The sequence below is a fragment of the Staurois parvus genome, unplaced genomic scaffold (genome assembly GCF_062004578.1).
Source record: "Staurois parvus isolate SC_StPar_1 unplaced genomic scaffold, SC_StPar_1.0 ptg000373l, whole genome shotgun sequence".
Taxonomy (NCBI): Eukaryota; Metazoa; Chordata; class Amphibia; order Anura; family Ranidae; genus Staurois; species Staurois parvus.
Genome location: NW_028318169.1, coordinates 84,503 through 111,959, shown reverse-complemented (window position 1 = coordinate 111,959; position 27,457 = coordinate 84,503). Strand labels below are relative to the sequence as shown.

The following is a 27,457-nucleotide window of genomic DNA, read 5'->3' as shown; positions in this document are numbered from 1 at the left end:
CACGCCTTCCCTTCGATCGCAATCAATTCTCACCTGTCCACGACAGCAGAGGTGGCATTGTGGCTGATGGAGGCGGAGTGGACAACCCAACGCCCTTTGGGCAATTCTCGGGTCTGGATGGTGTAGTAACGGACAGGAGACAGGCCATCGCTGCCAGGTTCCCATGTCAAGAGGACGTTCCGGGATTTCACGTCTTCCTGTAGAACCCCGGGCTTGCTGGGCGGCTGAGGACGATCTGAAAAAGAGATACCAATGTGGCATCCAGTGTGGGACATCTTCATCCAAAACGTTTACTCTGGTTTGCTGTGAAACTAAATCACAAACTGGCTTCTTTATGTATAGTAACTCTGCTAGTGATCTAAATGAGAATTCTTAGTTCTGTCCAACTGTTGTGCGGCTATTGCAAAGCCAAATGATAGTGTCACCATACCCCAAGGGACCTTCAAAGCCCAACTCCAGGCTCATTTCTTAATTTAAAAAAAGCAGCTTAGGCTCACCTTTATTCACTCTTACCACAAGATGTCCCCAATCTTTTGGGTTAAATAACGCCCTAAGGGGGCATGTAATGATGCAGACAGAGTCTGTGCCATTCTCTGCTCCTTCAAGGATTGCCAACCACTGGAGATGAAGAAGACCCACGGCATCACGTGACTGGGAGATTCCACTGGAGAAGACTGGGCGATGAAGAAGGCCCAAGGCATCACGTGACTGGGAGATGCCACTGGAGAAGACTGGGCGATGAAGAAGGCCCAAGGCATCACATCATTGGGAGATGCCACTGGAGAAGATTGGGAGATGAAGAAGACCCAAGGCATTACGTGTCTGGGAGATTCCACTGGAGAAGACTGGGAGATAAAGAAGGCCCAAGGCATCACATCATTGGCAGATGCCACTGGAGTAGACTGGGAGATGAAGATGACCCAAGGCATCACGTGATTGGAAGATGCCACTGGAGAAGATTGGAAGATGAAGAAGACCCAAGGCACCATGTGACTGCGAGATGCCACTGGAGAAGACTGGAAGATGAAGACCTAAGGCATCACATGATTGGAAAATGCCACTGGAGAAGACTGGGAGATGAAGAAGACCCAAAGCATCACGTGATTGGGAGATGCCACTAGAGAAGACTGGAAGATGAAGACCTAAGGCATCGTGTTACTGGCAGATGCCACTGGAGAAGACTGGAAGATGAAGAAGACCTAAGGCATCACATGATTGGAAAATGCCACTGGAGAAGACTGGGAGATGAAGAAGACCCAAGGGATCACGGGACTGGGAGATGCCACTGGAGAAGACTGGAATATGAAGACCTAAGGCATCATGTGACTGGGAGATGCCACTGGAGAAGACTGGGAGAAGAAGAAGAACTAAGGCATCACCTGACCAGCCCCAAGACATGTGGAAAAGTTGAGAATTAAAAAATAAAAAGGTTAAACATACTGCTGGGAAGCCTCCATATGGGAAGGGAGGGTCATTGTGGTGGGGAAGCCAAAAGTTGGCCTTTAATAATGAAGACTAACCTAATAATTGACAACTCTAGAAGTAATAAGATTAACTTTACTCAGGACTTGTTGGAAAGTCTGAGAAGCAAAATACGGCATGGGAATTCTACCACTGGAGTCTCAGACAGAAATAAGGAGCTGGAAGGTGGGTAAGCCCACAACACTAGTACTGCCACGCACGGCCATTGCATGGGAAACCATTCAGCATGGATGAGAGGAGGTAAAAAGCCCATCAGTGAACAGAATGGCAGTAGTGCCCAGTGTAGTGTGTCTGAGGATGGGTCGGACTCATCAAGTTGGAGGAATATCAAATAGCTGAATTTCACCAAAAGACGCATTTTGCGGCTATCACTCATCGCTTCCTCAGTATACGGTGATACACAAATATTTCATATTTCTCAGTTTACTCTTTCACCCAAGTGTGTGTAGACCACAAAACAACTCAGGTGGAAACCAAGAAATGGCAAACATTTGTATATCTCCGTATACTGAGGAAGTGGCGAGTCATAACCACAAAGCGTGTCTCTTGGTCAAGTAAAGCTATTTAATGTTCCTCTAATTTGATGACTTCGCATCCTTAGACCCACCACACTGGGCGCCTCTGTCATTCCTTTTACCTGTTCTCATCCTACAAGTACAATACCCACCTGAGAATCCAGAGAGGATACAGAATTTGGGGCCCCATCAGAGTGACTGATTTTACCCCGCGTAGAGATGGGGCATCTATGCCATCTAGGTTCACGGAAGGTTGTCTGGTTCCACTCCCGGGTAACCACAACCTCACCAAATGTAAGTCGTTTCTCCTTTCTTTGTCTCGAGGAAATAACTGCATTTAGATATGTTCTGCACTGTAAGCGCTCTCCCGCCTCTCACCTCTCTTTTTCCAGTGGATACCTCGGGCCGTTTTTGGGCCTCCAATTTACTTTTTCAGTCTGACCCATTGGACCTTTGGGGTCCACCACCACCCGATCCCTTTCAGAATGGATTGCACCACATCACACCAATGTTGAGTCTCCAGGAGAGGAAGGGAAGCAACCCCCACAAAAAAAAACGAAAACATTAGGAGTTCTAACCCTTCCCTGCTCTCTCTCTATATAGAAAGAGATTGGCTTCAGATACCCCAACTTGAAAAAAGTGAAACCTTGTACCTCGCTTCTCCGTGGTGACCACCAGCGCTTCAGCCGCCTCCCCCCATCCTTTGCGAGTCTGGGCGGTGATTCTGAACAGGTAGACGGACTCTGGCCTCAGCCCGGTAGCGGTATACTGCCGTACGCTTGGGTTCAGAACATCCACCGTAGCGGTGTTGGCATTGGTTGTATTGAGCCGGTGAGTTATCTGATAGGCTGTTGGAGGGAAAAAAAAAATACATGAATTTAGTGAACTACACTAGCCAATCATCTGCTGTCGTTTGCTAGCAGTGGTCACATGACTAACTGTGGCTTTGTCATACACAGTCTGCCTCTTCCAGACATAAATGGGCAGCACAGTGGCTAAGTGGTTAGCACTTCCGCCTGGCAGTACTCGGGTCATTGGTTTGAATTCCAACCACAGCACCACCTGCCTGGTGTTTGCATGTTCTCCCTGTGCCTGCGTGGGTTTCCTCCGGGTACTCCGGTTTCCTCCCACACTCCAAAGACATGCTGGGTGGGGAATCAGCTCCTGTCTAAACTGGCCCTAGTATGCGTATGTATGAAAGTGAGTTAGGGACCTCAGATTGTACGCTCCTCGGGGGCGGGGACTGATGTGAATGTACAATATATATGTAAAGCGCTACGTAAACTGACGGCGCTATATAAGTACCTCTAATAAATAAAGGCTGCCACTGCCATCCTATCCCTCTGAAAATGCAAGCCGCCTGGCTGTCATGCTGATCTTACATACTCTGATTTACTAACCCAGAACAAGTGTGCCAATAAGGACAGCGGTCCTTTCCTGATTAGCCTGATTTTCAGGCCAGCTCACCAAAATATAAAAGCCAGTGTGTCAGCATAACGTGACCCATATGACGTCCGTTGTGACGAAACACGTAGGGAGGAGCCTGCTGTGTCATCGCGTATTGGAAGCCATCTTCTCTGCTGGTCGAATTGTCTGTTTATAATGCTGCATTTACCATTTTGAATACACTTTGTAAAAGGTTTTACACCATTTTGGACTCTTCATTTCTCTTGTATGTGTGATGGACGGATGATTGCATACAAGCCTCTATATATGGAGACATCCGCGGTTCCAGGGGTAACATACCAGAGTTATCTTGGAGGAGACCTCCATGGGATTTATGTACCAAAGTGCTCCATGACCTTCCGTGATTAGAGGGTCATGGTTATTCAGTAGGTGGGTATGGTGTTGTCTTGGTGGAGGCCCCTCATATCTTCCCAGGATACTGTCAGCTCCCCATTGGATGTGGTCAATATTTCCCTTGGGTTTTGGACGCTTACTTTTCCATTTGGATACTTATTTCCCATTGGGACTATTATTTGTTTGATCACAATTGTTTTCTATATTTATTTGTAGCGTGTTTATAATCATAGCACATTTGTCATTTCATTGTATCAGCATAACAGCCTTTGTCCAGAACGACTCAAAAAAGGTCCCGACATCGAGGGGTTAATAAGTAGTACCACCGATATAATTTGTCTTCATTTCTAGAGACCAGAACCCCAATCCCCGTTCTTACCCAGAATGATGCCATTGGGGGCGGCTGGCGGCTGCCAGATCAGGCGGACGGAGGTGGTTCTCACCTCAGGAAAGAGTATTCCTACTGGGGGCCCTGGAACTTTAAAAAAAAAAAAAAAAGACATATGAAGATAATTTCCAGAATTGCTACTGTACATGCAATTTTTTTTTTTGTTATTGATATAATGAAGGAGACAAAACATTTCCATCCCCAGCGCACGTAACATGTCATATTCATATCAGCTCCACATTTCAGCTGGAGACTGCCATATAATTATTTGTACTCTATTGATTCTTTGTTACATTTTCCCTGTAAAATGTTATTTGTAACGAACGCGACTATCAGTGTGCATGAGTCTTCTGAAATGCGATCCGTAGTAGATCAATTTTCAGGAAAGGAGGTGTGAAGGCGTCATGACGCCTTCCTCACTGTTTGTTTTAACCCCTAAAAAGCCAACATCGCAACCACGTGCATTGCATGCAGTTGTAGGGAAGTTGTGGGGAAGCTCCATTCACTTGAATGGGTCATGTTTGGTGGGCTGAACTGCTCACCATACGCTATGGGCGAATCGGTCAGCTCTGTAAAGACATGGTTTGACCAGTTCGGTTGAGTGTCCTGCACAGAGTCCTGACCTCAACCCTACTGAACACCTTTGGGTTGAACTGGAATATCAATGCAAGCCAGGGCTTCTCATTCTACATACGTAGGTGCCCTTGATCATGTTTGAAGAACTCTATCATTATTGGTAATTGGGTCATCCAACTCCAAACCAATACACTATATGGCCCAAAGTATGTGCCCCTCAAATGATGGAGTTCAGGTGCCTCCAGTGAAGGGTACGGGTTGTGTTCTAACTTTGTGGTAAAAGTTTGGAGAAGACACTTTTCAGCAGATAATATAAAGACATGGTTTGACCAGTTTGGTTGAGTGTCATGCACCGAATCCTGACCTCAACCCTACTGAACACCTTTGGGATGAACTGGAATATCAATGCAAGCAAAGAATTCTCATTCAACATTAGTAGCTACCCTTGATCGTGTTTGAAGAACTCTATCATTATTGGTAATGGGGTCATCCAACTCCTAACTGATACACTATATGGCACAAAGTATGTGCCCCCCATATGATGGAGTTCAGGTGCCTCCACTGAAGGGTACAGGTAATATGGCACCATACAAAGACATTTTAGAAAGTTGTGTTCTAACCTTGTGGTAACAGTTTAGAGAAGACCCTTTTCAGCAGATAAGATAAACACATGGTTTGACCAGTTTGGTTGAGAGTCCTGACCTCAACCCTACTGAACACCTTCGGGATGAACTGAAACATCAATGCAAGCCAGGACTTCTCATTCAACATACGTAGCTGCCCTTAATCATGTTGGAGGACCCTATTACCAATAATGATAGAGTTCTTCAAACATGATCAAGGGCAGCTACGTATGTAGAATGAGAAGTCCTGGCTTGCATTGATGTTCCAGTTCATCCGAAAGGTGTTCAGTAGGGTTGAGGTTAGGACTCGGTGCAGGACACTCAACCAAACTGGTCAAACCATGTCTTTATCTTATCTGCTGAAAAGTGTCTTCTCCAAACTTTTACCACAAAGTTAGAACACAAGGTTAGAAAACAACCCGTACCCTTCACTGGAGGCACCTGAACTTCATCATGTGGGAGGCACATACTTTGGGTCATATAGTGTATCGGTTTGGAGTTGGATGACCCTATTACCTATTTCTTCAAACTCCTAACTGATACACTATATGACACAAAGTATGTGCCCCCCATATGATGGAGTTCAGGTGTCTCCACTGAAGGGTACGGGTAATACGACATCATACAAAGACATTTTAGAAAGTTGTGTTCTAACCTTGTGGTAACAGTTTAGGGAAGACCCTTTTCAACAGATAAGATAAAGACATGGTTTGACCAGTTTGATTGAGTGTCCTGCACAGAGTCCTGACCTCAACCCTACTGAGCACCTTCGGGATGAACTGGAACATCAATGCAAGCCAGGACTTCTCATTCAACATACGTAGCTGCCCTTGATCATGTTGGATGACCCTATTACCAGTTCATCCCGAAGGTGTTCAGTGGGGTTGAGGTCACCTACTTCATGGAGGCACCTGAACTCCATCATATGGGAGGCACATACTTTGGGCAATATAGTGTATTGGTTTGGAGTTGAATGACCCTATTACAAATAATGATAGAGTTCTTCAAACTCCTAACTGATACACTATATTGCACAAAGTATCAAAGTATGTGCTCCCATATGATGAAGTTCAGGTGCCTCCAGTGAAGGGTACGGGTAATACGACATCATACAAAGACATTTTACAAAGTTGTGTTCTAACCTTGTGGTAACAGTTTAGGGAAGACCTTTTTCAGCAGATAAGATAAAGACATGGTTTGACCAGTTTGGTGTAGGAGGGGCTTGTGTGTCCTACAAAGAGCTCTGACCTCAACCCCACTGCACACCTTTTAGAATGAATTAGAATGCTGATTTTGAGCCAGGTCTATCTTTTTTTGGTGCCCAACGTGGGGTCGGATGTGTGGGCCAGGTCTTCTCATCCAACACCAGGACCTGACCCTATGACTGGGCACAAGTTCCCACAGCCACCCTCCAAAATCTTGTGGAAAGTCTTCCCAGAAAACCAAAAGGATGTTATAACCTCAAAGGGAGCCAACATGATATGAATGGCCATAGGGAGGGTGTCAACCCCATATTAATTGCAAAGGTTCTCGAATAGAATGTCGAATAAGCTCAAATTTCACTTGTGAAGGTTCTATGTCCTGAACTATGTGACCTCATCTAATGACTGTTTTATGGAATGCTTCAGGTTTAATAATAATGATAAAAAAATTTTTTAAATAATTTTCTTTTTGTTATTTCCAAGTTCTCCATTTTCAATGTTTCAGTCAAGAAGAATTGTTGCTTTGTAGCAGTTCACAAAGATTCCCTAACCTTTCCTGGAGCAGCCCCTGTTCTGTATATATATATTTTTTGTAAAGTGTAGAGTATGATTGATATTTTTTTTTCCACTTTGCTGGAGATAGGAGAAAAGGTTGAGATCACAAATTTATTTTCAGGCGTTCAACGTGCACTTTTAAAAAATGATCCCGTAGGCCTTGCTCTTGTCTAAAAAATACAGCTACCGATGAAAATAGAAAGAGTTCCCATCAAATACGGCTTCCCATCACACCTTCGGTGGTCCTACAATCTCACCATCATCCAACGTTCTCTCCAGAATGGCTGGTGTGCTGGCCACGCCGTCCCCTATCCTGGTGAAGGCCAAGACCTGGATCTCGTACAACACGTACTTCCCCAGATTGGTCAGCTGGACGCTGCGAGAGGCGTTCCCTTCCACCAGCCAGAAATAAGGCGGATTGTCCGAGTCCTTCTCTTTGTAAAGAATCTGGAAGACAACACGTGGACACATTTCAGAAACCTAAAACAAAGGATGCTACCGAGGGCCAACACCACCCAAAACCCAAGCTTCTGTTGGATGTGGCTGCTGGAAATGGACAGCCGTGCTAGAGTCTATGAGCTCCCAATGACTCCAGGGGCAAGAATCCCCAGTTCTGATTGGACATGTGCGGTTTGTTTCGTTCCAAATTGAAATTTTCGTTATTCAGAGCAGGGGCGGACTGACAACTCATGGGGCCCCCGGGCAATAGGGGATCATGGGGCCCCTGTGTCCTTGCCCAAAGTCAAAAAAGCCTATGAAAAAGGTACCAGGGGCATCTCATGGGGCCCCCTACTGACCCCGGACTCTCGGGCAGTGCCCGAGTTTCCAAATGGTCAGTCCACCACTGATTCAGAGATTCAGATGTATCCGAATTTCCAAATGACAATAGTAACAAATTTAAATTAATCCGAAATAATAAAATGAAATTTTGTGAAGTGCTCCTGAAGCCCAAAATGAATATATATGCGTCAGCCAGGAGCAGTTAAAAGTGACGTCATTATGTTGGGCTGAATCTTGGATTCCTGCTCAGAATTCCTATTTTTATAAGGATTATGTATTCATATGCATTCACACTTAAAATACTAAAGAAAATATATAGTGAAGCGCTCCTGAAGCCCAAAATTAATATATATGCGTCAGGTGGGAGCAGCTAAGTGACGTCAATATGTTGGGCTGAATCTTGAATTCCTGTTCACAATTCCTATTTTTTTTTAGGATTATGTATTCATATGAATTCACACTTAAAATACAAAAAAAAATATATATATAGGGAAAAAAATATGATGTCATTAAGAAAAGTGACGTCATTACGTTGGGCTGAATCTTGGATTCCTGCTCAGAATTCCTATTTTTATAAGGATTATGTATTCATATGCATTCACACTTAAAATACAAAAAAAAATAAATAGTGAACAGTTCCTGAAGCCCATAATTAATATATATGCGTCAGGCGGGAGCAGCTAAGTGACGTCATTCCGTTGGGCTGAATCTTGGATTCCTGCTCAGAATTCCTATTTTTATTAGGATTATGTATTACAACATCAGCTGATTCAGTGGATCATTTATAAATGCATAAATAGTGAAGCAGATATAATGCAATGAAAATATGATGCATGTGCACATAATATACCTTTGAGAAAGCAACGCAATGTGGAGGAGCAGCTAAGTGAAGTCACTACGTTGGGCTGAATCTTGTATTCTTGCTCACAATTCCTATTTTTATGAGGATTATGAATTCATATGCATTCACACTTAAAATACTAAAACAAATATACAGTGAAGCACTCCTGAAGCCCAAAAGGAATATATATGCATCAGCCGGGGGCAGCTAAGTGACGTCATTACGTTGGGCTGAATCTTGGATTCCTGCTCACAATTCCTATTTTTATTAGGATTACATATTCATATACATTCATACCTTAAGAAGAAATATAGTGAAGTGCTCCTGAAACCCACAATAAATAGCAAGCAAATGTGCAATTAATATGAATACATAATCCCAGTAAAAATATCTGTATCACAACATCAACTGATTCAGTGAGACGTTTACAAATGCATAAATAATTAAATATAATGCAAATGATGCATGTGAACATAATATACATTTAAGAAAGCCCGGTATAGACACAATTCAACAGCCGGAAGCAGCTAAGTGACGTCATTACGTTGGACTGAATCTTGGATTCCTGTTCATTATCCCTATTTTTATTAGAATTATGAATTCATATGTATTCACACTTAAATCACTAAAGAAAATATATAGTAAAGTGCCCCTGAAACCCACAATAAACATCAAACAAATGTGCAGTTAATATGAATACATAATCCTTATAAAAATTATTGTATCGCAACATCAGCTGATTCAGTGGATCGTTTATAAATGCATAAATAATGAAACAGATATAATGCAACATAAATACGATACATGTGCACATAATATACCTTTGATAAAGCAACACAATGTGGAGGAGCAGCTAAGTGACGTCATTACGTTGGGCTGAATCTTGGATTCCTGTTCACTATTCCTATTTTTATTAGGATTATGTAATGATATTATTTGCACATTTGTTTGATATTTATGGAGGGTTTCAGGAGTGCTTCACTATATATTTTCTTTAGTATTTTAAGTGTGAATGCATACGAATACAAAATCCTGATAAAAATCGGAATAATGAACAGGAATCCAAGATTCAGCCCAACGTAATGACGTCACTTAGCTGCTCCCGGCTGATGCGTATATATTTATTTTGGGTTTCAGGAGTGCTTCACTATATTTTTTCTTTAGTATTTTAAATGTGAATGCATTTGAATACATAATCCTCATAAAAATAGGAATAGTGAGTAGGAATCCAAGATTCAGCCCAACGTAATGACGTCAATTAGCTGCTCCAGGCTGAAGCGTATATATTTATTTTGGACTTCAGGAGAGCTTCACTATATATTTTCTTTAGTATTTTAAATGTGAATGCATATGAGTACATCATCTTTATAAAAACAAGAATAGTGAGCAGGAATCCAAGATTCAGTCCAACGTAATGACGTCACTTGGCTGCTCTCAGCTTTCACATATATATTTATTTGGGGCTTCAGGAGCGCTTCACTATATATTTTCTTTACTATATTAAGTGTGAATGCATACAAATACATTATTATTATACAGGATTTATATAACGCCAACAGTTTGAGCAGTACTTACAATATAAGGGAGACAGTACAATGATAATACATTTCAGTACAAAAGTAATAGGAGGGCCCGACTTGTGGAGCTTACAAATTAAATCCTAATAAAAATAGGAATACTGAGCAGGAATCCAAGATTCAGCCCAACGTAATGACGTCACTTAACTGCTCCCAGCTGACACGTATATATTTATTTTGGATTTCAGAAGCGCTTCACTATATATTGTCTTTAGTATTTGAAGTGTGAATGCATACAAATACATAATCCTAAATAAAATAGGAATAGTCAGCAGGAATCCAAGATTCAGCCTAACGTAATGGCGTCACTTAGCTACTCCCGGTTGATGTGTATACATATATTTTGGATTTCAGGAGCACTTCACTATATATTGTCTTTAGTATTCTAAGTGTGAATGCATATGAACACATAGTCCTTATAAAAATAGGAATAGTGAGCAGGAATCCAAAATTCAGCCCAACGTAATGACGTCACTTAGCTACTCCCAGCTGACACGTATATATTTATTTTGAATTTCAGGAGCGCTTCACTATATATTTTCTTTAATACGATAGTTAACCCCCTAACACCTCCTCCTGGCAGTCCTTTAAGTAGGGCTTTAAGTCCCAAGAGACGAGGGGGCTTCTCTATCATGTGATTGGCCTTGACGGGGAGCAATCTGTGTGCTGGCAGTGCACGGTACACGCTCTCCGCACACAAGCTCCTTCCGCCACGATTACACATGTGCGGCGGCTGGGCATCGAATATATGGCACTTGGCGAGAGGTTACCAAAGCCAAGGGGAGCGAACAGAAGTTCATTTTCAGGATTTACGTTCACTTGAACCCTTCACAGCCCGTCACCGCGGCGCTCACCTTATACCCCAGAATGAGGCCGTTCCTCTCCGACTCGGCGATCTCGCTCCAGCGCACCAATATGCTGCTCGATGTCGTGGCCAGGGCGGAGACATTGCTGGGCCCGGAGGAGGAGACTGGAAAGGAAGAGAATCAGTCGGTGAGTTGGGGAGCCGGAAGGCGTTCACCGCGCTGAATTCTATGAACGTTTCCGCACAGATACACATTGATGACATTGTTTCCTTCTCAGGATCGGGCAAGGAGCGCCATTTTCTGGCCGCCGTCTGGACCGCCCACATTATTACATGCTTTGTAACGGCCAATGAGAGACTAAAAAATAATACACATTATGGGGGCCTCAAATGAAGGCCGCCGGCCAATCCGATGGTCCAATTTGTCCTAAATATGATCATTTGTTGTTTTTTGTTTTTGTATTTTTTAACAGCAAAGACCTCCGAGGCACAGGGGGCGCTACAATGTATCATTGTTCTGATGGCTGAGCCTGCAAACATGAGAGGCGGTTACACTGAGATGGCAGAGAAGGTCCAGAGTCGGCTGAGCCCCATCTTCAGTCTAGTCTGCCCCCTTGTACATCCAGTTAGAGTAAGGGGCCCCAAACGTTTCAGTACAAGGGCCACATCAGATACTACAAATGTTCACGGGCCAAAAAAATATCACTTACACCAGGGTCCCCATCAAAGTCTGTGCTTCCCAAGAGTCCTCCCCAGGGGCGGACTGACAACTCACGGGGCCCCCGGACAATAAGGAATCATGGGGCCCCTGTGTCCTCGCCGACACTCAAAGCACACCCAAAAAAGCCTATAAAAGGTACCAGGGGCATCTCATGGGGTCCCCTACTGACCCCGGGCCCTCGGGCAGTGCCCGAGTGTACGAATGGTCAGTCCACACCTGATCCTCCCTTATATTAGGGCCTCCATCAAAGTCCGTGTTTCCTAAGAGTCCTCCCTTATATTAGGGCCCCCATCAAAGTCCTTGTTTCCTAAGAGTCCTCCCTTATATTAGGGCCCCCATCAAAGTCCGTGTTTCCTAAGAGTCCTCCCTTATATTAGGGCCCCCATCAAAGTCCGTGTTTCCTAAGAGTCCTCCCTTATATTAGGGCCCCCATCAAAGTCCATCTTTCTTAGGAGTCCCCTCTTATATCTGAGTCCCCCTCTACATCAAAGCTTAGTTCATAGGCAGCCTCTGCTGATCTGAACCCTCAATCTGTGCTCAGGGACAGACCACTGACCCTCTCTGGGGGGGGGAGGGGGCATATAAAACCTTTTAGTAATACATAACTGGTAGCAGAAAAACTCAACGGTAACCCCCCCCCCCCCATCTGGTTGGTGCTGCATTACCTGACTCCCTGGTCCTGGCGACCACAGCGGGGCTCCAGGGTCCTGTCCCAATGGAGTTGAACGCTACAACCTGTACGGAGTATTCCGTCCATTCTTCCAGGTTCTCGATGGTGTACTCCCGCTCCACCCGGTCATGAATCACGTGCGTCAAGGACTCTCCTTTGCCATCGGACCTCACGTACCGGATCTTGTAGCCCACAGATTCCGGGTTTCCATTGTACGCCATCTCCAGCAACGGCTGCAGAAAATACGAGACACGTCATTGGGGGAACCCGGAGAAGGGGAATCTCCGAAGATATACGTGATATCTGAGCTATGTGAGGACTCCTAATGTAGGGGCCCCAGAACTGAGACCCCCCCACCACTGCTTCTGGCTGTGCTCCCCTATACTGCCAAGTTGTAGGTGTTTATTTCCAACCTCAGTGTGTTCCTAATATTATGCTGCTATTCTCCATAATTCGTAAGATGTTATAAAATAAACATGACCCCCCCCACCCCAAAACCCTGACATTTATTCTCCCCTTATCTCTGATACTAACCCACTCAGTAACCCCAACATTTCCATTAACTCTAACACTAACCCGACCTGTGACCCTAATAATAACCCTCCCTTTTACCCTAACACTTACCATTACATGAACTCCCAACAATAACCCCCCTTGTAACCCCAACACTAACTCTCCCTGTAACCCCAACACTAACTCTCCCTGTAACCCCAACACTGACCCTCCCTGTAACCCCAACACTAACCCTACCTGTAACCCCAACACTAACCCTACCTGTAACCCCAACACTAACCCTCCCTGTAATCCCAACACTAACCCTCCCTGTAATCCCAACACTAACCCTCCCTGTAAACCCGACACTAACCCTCTCTGTAACCAACACTAACCCACCCTGTAACCCCAACACTAACCCTCCCTGTAACCCCAACACTAACCCTCTCTGTAACCCCAACAATAACCCTCCCTGTAACCCCAACACTAACCCTCCCTGTAAACCCGACACTAACCCTCCCTGTAAACTCGACACTAACCCTCCCTGTAACCCCAACACTATCCCTCCCTGTAACCAACACTAACCCACCCTGTAACCCCAACACTAACCCTCTCTGTAACCCCAACAATAACCCTCCCTGTAACCCCAACACTAACCCTTCCTGTAACCCCAACACTATCCCTCCCTGTTACCCCAACACTAACCCTCCCTGTAACCCCAACACTAATCCTCCCTGTAACCCCAACACTAACCCTCTCTGTAACCCCAACAATACCCCTCCCTGTAACCCCAACACTAACCCTTCCTGTAAACCCAACACTAGCCCTCCCTGTAACCCCAACACTGACCCTTCCTGTAACCCCAAGGCTAACCCTCCCTGTAACCCCAACACTGACCCTCCCTGTAACCCCAACACTAACCCTCCCTGTAACCCCAACACTGACCCTCCCTGTAAACCTAACACTAACCCTCCACACAAACCCAACCTTAACCCTCCCTAAAGACCCAATCCTAACCCTTCCGGTAACCCTCCCTTTAACCCGGACATTTTCTCTCACACAAAAAACAAGCCTACCTTATAACTCCACCCAAAACCCCAACAATACCCCCCCCCCCGTGACCCCAACACTGACCCATCCTATAACCCTAACATGCAACCCTGGCATTTCCCTCCCATCATCCTTAACATTAACTCACCATGTAACCCTAACACTAACCATCCTTGCACCTGAAATGCTAGCCCTCACTGCGTCTCCAACACTAAGCCTCCGTGTAACCCGGACTTTTACCTCCCTTTAACCCACCCTCTAACCCTAACAATAACTCTCCCTGTACCAGAACACAAATCCTCCCTAACACTAACCCTCCCTGTAACCTTGACATTGCTTGTCCATTATTCCCAACACTAATATTCCCTGTAACCCTAACACTAATCTACCCAACATCAGACCTTTCCACTCTCCCTTCCTGTAACCCCAACATTAACTCTTCATGTACCCAAACACCCTCCTTATAACCCCGACACTAACCCTCCCTGAAACCTTAACACTAACTGTAACCCTAACACTCATCCTCTCCATAACCGCAAACCTCACACACGAAGTTTAACACCAACCCTGACCTTTCCTTCGACCCCAATACTAAACTTCCTTGTACCACGCACACATTCTTCAAGCTACCCCCCCTCCCTCCACCACCAAACCCCGCCAGTTATTCTAACCCTCCCAGTAAGTCGTGCTGATGCAAACTTCCACTTCTACCAATCGGGGGGTCTGCATACCGCCCCAGTGGCCCCGGCCATGGCCATCAGCTGGCCCTCCTCAGAAGAAACATGCTGCAACATCTACCAGAACTGTGCCCCCCCTCCTCTATGTTACGGGACCACCAGCACTTGGCTAAGCCAAACATTCCATCTTGTGACTTCAGAGTGGGCAGATGTTGGATGTCCAGTTGACCCAACTGTTCGAGATCTGCTAAAAATATCCGTTTTGGGAAGACTGAAGATGCAACTTTAGCAACCCTACCATGAAGTGCTACTTACCACCCAGCGCACCCACAGGCTGGTCTGACTGGCTGTGCGGAGGGTCACATTTGCTGGGAACATATCAGGAGGAGCCTGAAGAGTCTGTATCTTCCTGGAGGGTAGACTGGGTGGACTGGTGCCCACAATATTCACTTGTCTCATCCGAAAACTGAAATATTGAAGAATTACATTAGGAAGGCCGATTGCATCAAAATCATTGACATGCCGTGAAAGTTTCTAATTGACGAAGGAATTCACCCACCTGTAAAAAGTGTACGGGTTTAGGGTCGGGACCACCATGGCTCGGGCATTGGGCTCATTGGGCAACTGATGTATGAGGACCCAGTCTTCAGATTCCCCTTGTGTACCGACCTAAACCAGAAGCACAGAGATACTCAGAGAGGGAAATCCCACAGACGGGCATCGGTTCTAATTGTACCTACAATATACTTCCATACAAGAAATGTTTCTCTAGACCAGTGATCCCCAAACTCTGGCCTGCAGACCACATGCATCCCTTTGCTTAGACTTTAATCAGTCCTTAGCTCTCTGTTCCTCCTGTTGCCACATACAGTGAGACACAATTTCTCCCACTGACACCAATGAAGAGGTACTATTCCTTCCACTGACACCAATGAAGAGGTACTATTCCTTCCACTGACACCAATGATGGAGCAACATTCCTCCCACTGACACCAATGATGGGGCACTATTCCTCCCACTGACACCAATGATGGGGCACTATTCCTCCCACTGACACCAATGATGGGGCACTATTCCTCCCACTGACACCAATGATGGGGTACTATTCCTCCCACTGACACCAATGATGGGGCACTATTCCTCTCACTGACACCAATGATGGGGCACTATTCCTCCCACTGATACCAATGATGGGGCACTATTCCTCCCACTGACACCAATGATGGGGCACTATTCCTCTCACTGACACCGATGATGGGGCACTATTCCTGCCACTGATACCAATGATGGGGCACTATTCCTCCCACTGACACCGATGATGGGGCACTATTCCTCCCACTGATACCAATGATGGGGCACTATTCCTCCCACTGACACCAATGATGGGGTACTATTCCTCCCACTGATACCAATGATGGGGCACTATTCCTCCCACTGACACCAATGATGGGGCACTATTCCTCCCACTGATACCAATGATGGGGCACTATTCCTCTCACTGACACCAATGATGGGGCACTATTCCTGCCACTGATACCAATGATGGGGCACTATTCCTCCCACTGGCACCGATGATGGGGCACTATTCCTCCCACTGATACCAATGATGGGGCACTATTCCTCTCACTGACACCAATGATGGGGCACTATTCCTCTCACTGACACCAATGATGGGGCACTATTCCTGCCACTGACACCAATGATGGGACACTATTCCTCCCACTGATACCAATGATGGGGCACTATTCCTCTCACTGACACCAATAATGGGGCACTATTCCTCCCACTGATACCAATAATGGGGCACTATTCCTCCACTGACACCAATGATGGGGCACTATTCCTCCCACTGACACCAATGATGGGGCACTATTCCTCCCACTGATTCCAATGATGGGGCACTATTCCTCCCACTGATACCAATGATGGGGCACTATTCCTCCCACTGACACCAATGATGGGGCACTATTCCTCCCACTGATACCAATGATGGGGCACTATCATTTACCAGCAATTTAGACAGCATTTCCTCTGTAAATGTCAGTATTGCTGTAGTAGGCTGTATACATTTCACAGAGGCATTACTTCACAGGCACATTAAGGGCACCCCAGACAGGTTATTTAAAGAAATTTAGAAATTCCCTGTAGGCATTATTAACACAAATGATAAAACAGAATTTAAAATAACAATTTTGCTTTGGTACATGTTCACCAGGGTAGTGCACAGACCACCCCACCCCCATCCTATTTGTTTGCCAATTAGCCTAAAAAATTGCCAAGACTGTTGTCTAAGATTCGACTCTTACTGACGTCATTGGGGTTGGGATTCGGCACACCTGCCCTAAATGGAAGCCAGGCACGTTCCGATCCTCTGTGGTGCCAACACAACAACGTCATTAGAATGCACTATACAGGTTTGATTGAACTGCCCCAAACTCAATTAATTCAATAATATACTACAAAGGTTTGGCTGAGGAGAGTCCCTCGCCCTCACCTGGGCTTCCACTTGCCACCTGGAGATGGAGGTCTTCCCATCATACCCCGGCCGGAACTGTAGCGTGACAGAACGAGGGCCGATGTTGCTGATGGCGACATTTGTTGGCGCTCCAGGCAGTTCTACGGGAAGAGAGAAATGTCAAAGTACTAGAGCCAAAGACGGCCAGGCCCCCAGCATTTTCAAAATGACACCAGCAATGACAACCTACTTATCCTTCCCTCATGACAAGTGTCTCGTAAAGGTAACCCGTCAGCCATTTTTAAACTTTTTCTGTTTGTCATTTTATTGGGTATTATGTAGGGATAACAAATACGCCCACACAGGGGGCTAAAATATCCGATAAAAATAATGTGTGATTAGTTGTAAAGGCTGAGTAGCAGCCTGGGGCAATAGACATCTGGGTCAAATTTGGGTCAGGGTTGACAGGCTCTGCAGATCAGTTCTTTGATACCTTCCCCTGCTCTACAATCTTGGAGAAGATTCTAGAAGCAGTGGGCGGGGGCGAGAAGGGGCTGGTCTGCATACTCAAAGGATTCTGGTCATTCTCGAAGCAGGAGGCTTGGCTTGGGACAAGAGCAGCCCTTAAGTATGAATGAGCCTGCTCAGTAGCAGGAGAGTTCAGGTGGATGATGTGAGGAAAGATGAGATGCAGGAGCCTGGGAGGGGGCCCAATGGGAAGGGGTCTACCTACAGGCAGGAAATTGGAAATCACTCAGGATCACTCAGCCTCACTGGCCCCCAGAGAGAGGACCACCTGTACAGCCAGGAAAAGAGCCAGCCCAGTGGAAGGCCACCACTTACCTAAATCAGTTTGCAGGACAGAGACCCCCTGCGCCAGCTAAGGGGCAAAAAGTACTTTAGTGGGAAACCTGATTAGCTACTTGCCCAGGGACTTGATTCCCTTGCCCAGGGATTCCCTCAAGCAGCCGGCTAAGAAGAGGATTATCCGGGGTCTGGGATGGAACATCAGGAGAGGCTGGAGAGCTCTCCAATGAGAGTTTCTGCTGAGAAAATACTTGTACATAGTTTCTACGGAGTTTGTCCTTGGTTTGCAGTTCCATTGGGCATCCCATACCCCCCTTACCCCATCCACGTTTAACACCCCTTAATAAAAGATAAAACCAAGCTCAAGGACTGTTTACTGACTCTGAATGTAAGTCTATTGAAAATGCATGTTGCCTGCCTATGCAGGACTATAAGGGGACCCAAATCTTTAGCAACTCCTACGGGGTAGTGCTACATGAAAGCAACTTACGGGGACTTAACCCATGACTCATCTGAAGGCCTTTTGAGGACCAAAAGGCATTGACCTTCATAGAGACCATGAGTCCAATTTTGAGCAGGGACAGCAGGGTGTGGGCAAGAGATGCTGAAGAAGATAAACAGGAGTGCAGACTCTGATTTACAAAGTAGCAATAGCAGTCACATTTAGATGACTGGTAGCCGGCACAAATGAATCTGCACTTGGCTCAGTGAATGATGGAAGAGCGGAAGAGAGACATGCTGAAGCTGGTTGGTAGAGCTCGCTCCCATTGCTGACCCAAAGCAATGTTACCCGCTGCTGCCATATGGTCCCCTACCTGAACTGTGCATCATGTAGGAGGACAGCAATGTGTTTCGAGGGCGTTTCCTCTTTCTCAAGCCTTGCCGGGCTTGATAAAGAGGACACCCCCCCCTCATACCACATTGCCCCCACCTCCCCAAAGTGCAACACAGTTCAGTCATTCACCAAGCCAAGTGCACTTCTGTGCTGGATACCCGTCTTCTGAATGCGAGTTTGTTTTGTTACTTTGTAAATAAATTGATACAATGTTTTAATGTGATCCCTCGCTCCTGTCTATCTTCTTTTGCATATGTTGAGGTGATCGGCCCGGATCCTTTACGAGGATCTTGCAGGAACCCATTGCCCATTATCACCATAATCTAAAGGGACTGGCCGCTGTTACTCTTGTGCCCTTGCGGTTTCATTTATTAGGGTGAGACTGCTTAAACTGCTGAAAAGGGGGAGAAAACCAACTGGGGATAAGAGATTAAGGTGGGAATCCAGGAACCATAGGTAAAGGAAAGGGGCGGGGTCAACAGGGGAGGAGGTCTGGGGGTGCGATGGGCTAAGTCCCCCTTGGGATCGGGACCAGAACCCAATGAGTAGGCTACAAGCAGTTGAGGCCAGATGGGTTCAAAGATGGAAAGGCGTAGTAAGCCAAGGTTCCCCATATTTTTAGGAATTTAGTTTGTGAACCATGCAGGATATGGAACAACATCTCATCAACCAGCATCAAGTTCATATGCACTTTGGATTCCTGAAAGCGGACTGTGGGCCTCTTCCAAGATTTAGCAACTATTTGGGGGAGAAGCCAAAAATAAGTATGTAGCTAATTTCTGTTGGTGTATGAACAGTCCTGGGACTGTAGGGTGTAAAAGGGCTCGTGAACATGTGTGACATGTATTTAATAGGATATTGTTCAATTTATTACGTGTGCCTTTCCTTGGCATCCAGAATAATGAAGTTGGATCATTTAAGGATCTGATTGGCTACTGTGGGCTACCATACTTTATATAATTTTTTTTTTAATTTACTACAAAATGATACAACATTCGCACCGTTGCCGCAGATTATCCCCATAATGTAAAATTATAAAAGTTTAAACGATCGCTAGGTAAAAGTGGTGAGCAGCTAGCATGAAGCTAAAACCTCAAATCCTTCCAATAATCGCAAAATGTGGTGCTATATAAATGATGAGTAAATAAATAAATATATCAACATATATGTATGATGTAACTAACATAAACACATGAACTGTGGAGCGCTATATCCGATGGCGAAGATAACGTCTTGGTATTAATGTTTAAAGTGCAGAAGTGACACAAATATAATAAAAAATTTCCAAAAAGTCCAATAAACATCATAAAGTGAATTCCGTGACTGCAGTGGCTGGAAAACGAATGTATATTGCACTAACCAGAAAGCGCAATATATCGCGCATTGAGTAAATCAAACCACTCGTGGTCATCTGGATCTGGAAAGGTAAACCACGTTGCCATGGTTTAATTGCACATAACATGTAAGCCCTAGCTTAATGACTTCTCCCAGAGCTAATTGGAGCCAGGAGTGAGCCAGCCTTGACTCCAATCAGTGTGATGATATTGGATGTGTTGCTGACACCTGTTTTGGGTTTACTGCTTTCAAGAAGCACTGTCTGATGTGAACCATGCCTCGCAGAAAAGAGCTCTCAGAAGACCTACCATCAAGAATTGTTGACTTGCATGAAGCTTGAAAGGGTTACAAAAGTATCTCCAAAAGCCTTGATGTTCATGTGTCCACAATAAGACAGACTGTCTACAAATGGAGAAAGTTTAGCACTGTTGCTACTCTCCCTAGGCGTGGTCGTCCTGTAAAAATGACTGCAAGAGCACAGCCCAGAATGCTGCATGAGGTAAAGAAGAATCCCAGAGTGTCAGCTAAAGACCTACAGAAATCTCTGGCACATGCTAACATTTTTGTTGACACATCTACAATAAGGAAAACATGAAACAAGAATGGAGTACATGGGAGGACACCACGGAGGAAGCCATTGCTGTCCAAAAAGAAGATTGCAGCACGTTTGAAGTTTGCAAAAGAGCACCTGGATGTTCCACAGCACTACTGGCAGAATATACTGTGGACAGATGAAACCAAGATTGAGTTGTTTGGGAAGAACACACAACACTATGTGTGGAGAAAAAAAGGCACAGCACACCAACATCAAAACCTCATCCCCACTGTGAAACATGGCGGAGGGGGCATCATGGTTTGGGGCTGCTTTGCTGCCTCAGGGCTGGACGGATTGTTGTCATTGATGGGAAAATGAATTCCAGAGTTTATCAAGACATTTTGCAGGAAAACGTACGACCGTCTGTCCGCCAACTGAAGCTCCGCAGAGGATGGGTGATGCAACAGGACAATGACCCAAAGCATACAAGTCATTCAACAAAACAATGGCTGCAACAGCACAGAATACGCCTTCTGGAGTGGCCCAGTCAGAGTCCTGACCTCAACCCCATTGAAATGCTGTGGCATGACCTTAAGAGAGCGATTCACACCAGACATCCCAAGAATATTGCTACACTGAAACAGTTTTGTGAAGAGGAGTGGTCCAAAATGACTCCAGATCAATGTGCAGGTCTGATCTGCAACTACAGGAAACGTTTGGTTGAGGTTATTGCTGCCAAAGGAGGGTCAACCAGTTATTAAGTCCAAAGGTTCACATACTTTTTCCTCCCTGCACTATGAACGTTTACATGTCATGTGCAATTAAACCATGGCAAGATCTAATGTTTGTGTAGTATTATGTTCAGCAGACTGTGTTCTTCTATTGTTGTGACTTAGATGACGTTCAGAGCACATTTTATGCCCAATTCATGCAAAACTCCACGTAATCCCAAGGGGTTCACATACTTTTTCTTGCAACTGTAGGTATAGGTTGGGAAAAGTAGGAATCCACCTGTAGTCTACCCGGAGGCCAGAATTCTTCCTCGCCGGCTCACTGCACTTTCAGATAGGCAAGATGGCTCCCTGGCCTCCGGGTAGACTACAGGTGGATGCCTACTTTTCCCAACCTATACCTATGACTGGTCCCCATTACTGGATGTTTTTCCTGGAGCCTGGAGAGTAACATTCTGCTGATTACCTGTCCTGCTGATGTGTGCCAGATGATCCCCTCAGTTACCTTTTCAGATCCAGATGACCAGGAGTGGTTTGCTTTACTCAAATGCGCGATATATTGCGCTTTCTGGTTATACATATACAATATACATTCATTTTCCAGCCACTGCAGTCACGGAATTCACTTTATGATGTTTATTGGACTTTGAACTTTTTTTATTATATTTGTGTCACTTCTGCACTTTAAACGTCAATCTATCTATCCATTCAGTCATATCTGACCCTTGGCGATTGCATGGACTGTCACTCGTAAGCAACTTTTTCCATGAACTCTCTCAGCAATTATTTTTACAGGGTAGGGTGCCAGGTCTTTCCCCAACCCCCACCATGCAGGAGATCCCGCACAGCCAGGGATGAAACTAGGAAAATTTAGACAGGAGCCAATTAACCTATCAGCATGTCTTTGGAGTGTGGGAGGAAACCGGAGTACCCGGAGGAAACCCACACAAACACAGGGAGAACATGCAAACTCCATGCAGGAGGCACCATGGTCGGGATTCGAACCCATGACCCATTGTTCCCCCCCAGGGTTTGGTCCCACCACAACGCTGCTGCCACCTAGTGGACTGAAGAGTGCAGGGGGTCTCCAAACTTTTCAGTATGAGGGCCACAAGCCCCCCTACCATCACATTTATTTTTATTTATTACAGGTACTTATATAGCGCTGTCAATTTACACAGCACTTTACACATATATTGTACATTCACATCAGTCCCCGCCCCCGAGGGGCATACAATTTAAGGTCCCTAACTCACATTCATACATACACATACAAGGGCCAATTTAGACAGGAGCCAATTCACCTACCAGCATGTCTTTGGAGTGTGGGAGGAAACTGGAGTACCCGGAGGAAACCCACGCAAACACAGGGAGAACATGCAAACTCAATGCAGGAGGCACCATGGTCGGGAATCGATCCCTTGACCCAATTACTGAACGGCAGACGTGCTAACCACTAAGCCACTGTGCTGCCCTTAAATGTCAATACCAAGACATTATTATTATTATTATACAGTATTTATAAAGCGCCGATAGTTCGCTCAGCGCTGTACATTACAAAGGGGGACAGAACATGACAGAACAATTCCAATACAATGTGATACATGAGGGGATCGAGGGCCCTGATCCTTGGAGCTTACAATCTAGGAGGGAGGGGATGGTGGCTCAGGAGGAGATAGCTGTGGGGGATGGAGTGGTAGGAAGAGTGGAGGAGGTCGGCAAGTTAGCAGGGGACGGGGTAGGCTTCCCTGAAGAGATGGGTTTCAGGGTGTGCCTAAAGGAGAGGAGAGTAGGTGATAATCTGATGGGTTGGGGCAGGGAGTTCCAGAGGATGGGTGATACCCTGGAGAAGTCCTGGAGGCGGGCATGGGAGGAGGAGACCAGGGAACTAGAGAGAAGGAGGTCTTGTGAGGAGCGGAGTGTGCGTACATTATCTTCCCCATTGGATATAGCGCTCCAGAGCTCATGTGTTTGTTAGTTACATCATACATATATATTTATTTATATCCCCATAATGTGTCTATTAAGTTTATTTCCAATGCTAGTCGGCTCAATTTTGTGGCCATAATGCAGTATTTTTCCTATTGAGGTTTTTTCTGGGAAAATACCACATTATGGCCACTAGATGGAGCTGATGATCATAGGAAAGAAACAGACACTTTATGGGGATTCATTGCAATGGCTGTGCACATGCTGTGACATCTGTACTGCAATTTATTTTTATAACCAGACTCCTCAGAGTTCAAAGAAGACGCTGTTCTCTTCCATATTCATAAACTTAATGCAAGTCTTCCCTGTGCAGACTCAAAAATTAGCAAGCAAGCATTTGATCAGAACATTTGCATATCTTTAGTAAAGGGCACAAGGTATAAGGTTTAGATCTGCCCCCCCCGTCATGTTTCTGATGCTGCCTTGTGTCTGTAATTATTATTATTATACAGTATTTATAAAGCGCCAATAGTTGGCTCAGCGCTGTACATTACAAAGGGGGACAGAACATGTGACAGAACAATACCAATACAATGCGATACATGAGGGGATCGAGGGCCCTGCTGGGTTTTCAGGGTGCGCCTAAAGGAGAAGAGAGTAGGTGATAGTCTGATGGATTGGGGTAGGGAGTTCCAGAGGATGGGTGACACCCTGGAGAAGTCCTGGAGGCATGGGAGGAGGAGACCAGGGAACTAGAGAGAAGGAGGTCTTGTGAGGAGCGGAGTGTGCGTGTTGGGTGGTACTTGGATGTTAGGTCAGTGATGTAATTCGGGGCAGTATGGTGGACGGCTTTGTACGTCAGTGTTAGGATTTAGAATTTGATCCGTTGGGCAATCTGAAGCCAGTGGAGGGATTGGCAGAGGGGGGTGGAGGACACTGAGTGGAGGCCAGTGGAGGGATTGGCAGAGGGGGGTGGAGGACACTGAGTGGAGGTCAGTGGAGGGATTGGCAGAGAGGGGTGGAGGACACTGAGTGGAGGTCAGTGGAGGGATTGGCAGAGGGGGGTGGAGGACACTGAGTGGAGGCCAGTGGAGGGATTGGCAGAGAGGGGTGGAGGACACTGAGTGGAGGTCAGTGGAGGGATTGGCAGAGGGGGGTGGAGGACACTGAGTGGAGGCCAGTGGAGGGATTGGCAGAGGGGGGTGGCGGAGATGGAGCGGTTGGAAAGGTGAATGAGTCTGGCAGCCGTATTCAGGATGGACTGAAGCGGGGATAGCCAGCGGCGAGGCAGGCCAGTGAGGAGGGAGTTGCAGTAGTCGAGTCGTGATATGATGAGGGAATGGAGGAAAGATACAATAAAGAAGACCAGACAATCGGCTTTCATTCCCGTAACCACACAAAAATTAGATACTGTTTTTAGGAGACCTGCTTTGGTACACTGACCTGGAGGCACTCCGGAGGAGATCGTGGATGAGGCCACGGCCCCCTGGCCCTTGGAAGTCATCCCGGCCACCTGGATGGTGTAGGTGGTGAGAGAGGTGAGGCCGGTCACACGGTACTCCAGGGTGATGTTGGGGAGGTAATGCGTCACTCTGGTATTGGTCTGGTTAAACTCCTCCCAGGAGATCTTGTATCCTAAAAAAACAAAAACCATAATTATCATTTCCGACATGCCACTTTCCACTGGAGGGGTGGACCCGATCGGTCATGTAGGCAACACAGACATATGTTATGTTTAGCAAGATTTATCTTGAATCTACCAGCGGCTGTTGGCCGGCGAAAATCCTACAAAGTCCTGAACACAGCAGAGCTGAGAGGTTCTCCATCCGCCAAAGGACACGAAACTAAACTGAGCATGGTTTTGAGGGCTGGTCTACAGTTTTGCCTAGTACCCACTGTAGGTGGCAACATAACCCATGGCTCCATAATAATCCTGAGTCTGTCAATAGACAAAAGAGAATTACGACTTTTTATGATCGTTTAGTACAACTGGGCTATACAAGGAACAGGGGTGGACTGACAACTCATGGGGCCCCCGGGCAATAGGGGATCATGGGGCCCCTGTGTCCTTGCCCAAACTCAAAAAAGCTTATGAAAAAGGTACCAGGGGCATCTCATGGGGCCCCCTACTGATCCCAGGCCCTTGGGCAGTGCCCAAGTTTCCAAATGGTTAGTCCGCCCCTGCAAGGAACCATGACAATTTCAGCAGAGGTCTTCCAAGTGACAACTGAATTCATTAATATTCATCCAAAGAGAAAGAAGGTAAACTATAAAATCCTTATAACACAGTGTAACAGAACCGACCCCGACTGCACTTGGGTACTTCCGTTAGACTTCCGCTTCCCCGTCCAAACACCGACAACAGACACCACAGCCGACCATACAAGACCAGATGACACCAGCCTGTCTGAACATGGAACTCTTTTATTTTAACACAGATACAAGATATATGGAACAATCCCCCCTCTCTACATGACACAGGGTGGGACAATCTACATTTAGTAACAAAAGGCACACCAACAGACAGTCCCATCAGGAGGGAGGGCTGCTGGAGACACCCCCTCACCAAGCCAATACACAAACACATACATCCCATAATAGTTTGCTCCCAAGCAAGACACACAATAGAACAGTGGGATGCAACCACATAACACCAAACAATCCACAACCCCCACCCCGCCTTTCTCCTAGACATGTCTACACAATATGAGGACAGATCACCCTGTACCCCTAACAGGCACAGGGTGACTTACACATAAGAGGGATATGAGGAGCTGAGACAGGGGTCTCCCCACCTCTCCAAAGGGAGCTGGGTTTCATGGGCCCCCCACCCAAAGTGACTCCTGTCACACACAGGTTTGTCCCTGTATACTGTAAACTACAAATCCAAAAATTTGTGAACACTTGACTATCAAACTTACCTAAATTATGTGGACACCTCTCCAATTTATGGAGTTCAGGTGTTTCCAGCGAAGGGTCCTGGTAATACTCCATCATCCAGACACTGCAGACAATTGTGCTCCTCCAACCGTGTGGTGCAGGCTGCTTCATGTCTGGGGTTGGATATATACTACATCAGGGTGGAAAATTTCAAGTCCTGAGCTACTAGCCAGGCCTTAAGAGTTACTCGCCACCAACAAACACACAGACAGAGACACCTGTACACACACACAGACATGTACATACACACAGAAACATGTACACACACGCACAGAGACACATGTAGACACACACATACATACACATGTATACACACACAGGCACGTACAGACACGCATACACACAGATACATGTACATACACACACAAACAGAGACAGCTGTACACACACACAGACATGTACATACACACACAGAAACATGTACACACACACACAGAGACACATGCACACACACACATACATACACATGTATACACACACAGGCACGTACAGACACGCATACACACAGATACATGTACATATACACACAAACAGAGACACCTGTACACACACACAGACATGTACATACACACACATACATACACACATGTATACACACACAGACACGCATACACACAGATACATGTACATACACAGAAATACACAGGCACAGACACATGTACATACACACAGACACATGTACATACAGACACATGTACACACAGACACATGTACGTACATACACACACAGACACACATACATGTACATACATGCAGACACATGTACAGATACACATATGTACATACACACAGACACACACAAACAAACACACACACATGTATACACACACACGCTGTTAAGTGCTCTCTCCTCTCCCCTGAAGCCACCACTGGCTGACATAGAAGATCATGTGACCAGGGTGAGCTGAAATTAGGTAGACACATACTCACCCCCCCCCCTATAAAAAGTTGCAGTACTTCATTATTCACTCACAGAGCCGGGTACTGCACTCTAGGGGGAGGCAGAGAACACAGCACACACTCCTTGCTTTGCTTTCACTTCGCTCAGCTATTGAGCAGTCTGACGGCTCCCAGAGCCAATGACAGATCCAGTCAGAGCTCCGAGCCTGCTCAGCAAGACGGCCCTGGGGGACACA

General features: G+C 45.9%; 1 protein-coding gene across 2 annotated transcripts in view; it reads right to left on the bottom strand.

The window, feature by feature from the left end:
• Positions 1–27,457, bottom strand: part of SDK2 (sidekick cell adhesion molecule 2) — a 186,203-nt gene that overhangs the window by 90,316 nt on the left and 68,430 nt on the right. For both annotated transcript variants that reach the window (XM_089685363.1, XM_089685365.1), the window contains exons 10-19: positions 24,825–25,016; positions 17,249–17,370; positions 15,314–15,423; positions 15,070–15,220; positions 12,531–12,768; positions 11,194–11,309; positions 7,399–7,588; positions 4,177–4,275; positions 2,651–2,845; positions 34–235 (exon numbers count right to left, since the gene is read on the bottom strand). In XM_089685363.1, the coding sequence (XP_089541489.1) occupies positions 34–235; positions 2,651–2,845; positions 4,177–4,275; positions 7,399–7,588; positions 11,194–11,309; positions 12,531–12,768; positions 15,070–15,220; positions 15,314–15,423; positions 17,249–17,370; positions 24,825–25,016 (1,615 nt within the window). The remainder of the gene's footprint in view (positions 1–33; positions 236–2,650; positions 2,846–4,176; positions 4,276–7,398; positions 7,589–11,193; positions 11,310–12,530; positions 12,769–15,069; positions 15,221–15,313; positions 15,424–17,248; positions 17,371–24,824; positions 25,017–27,457) is intronic.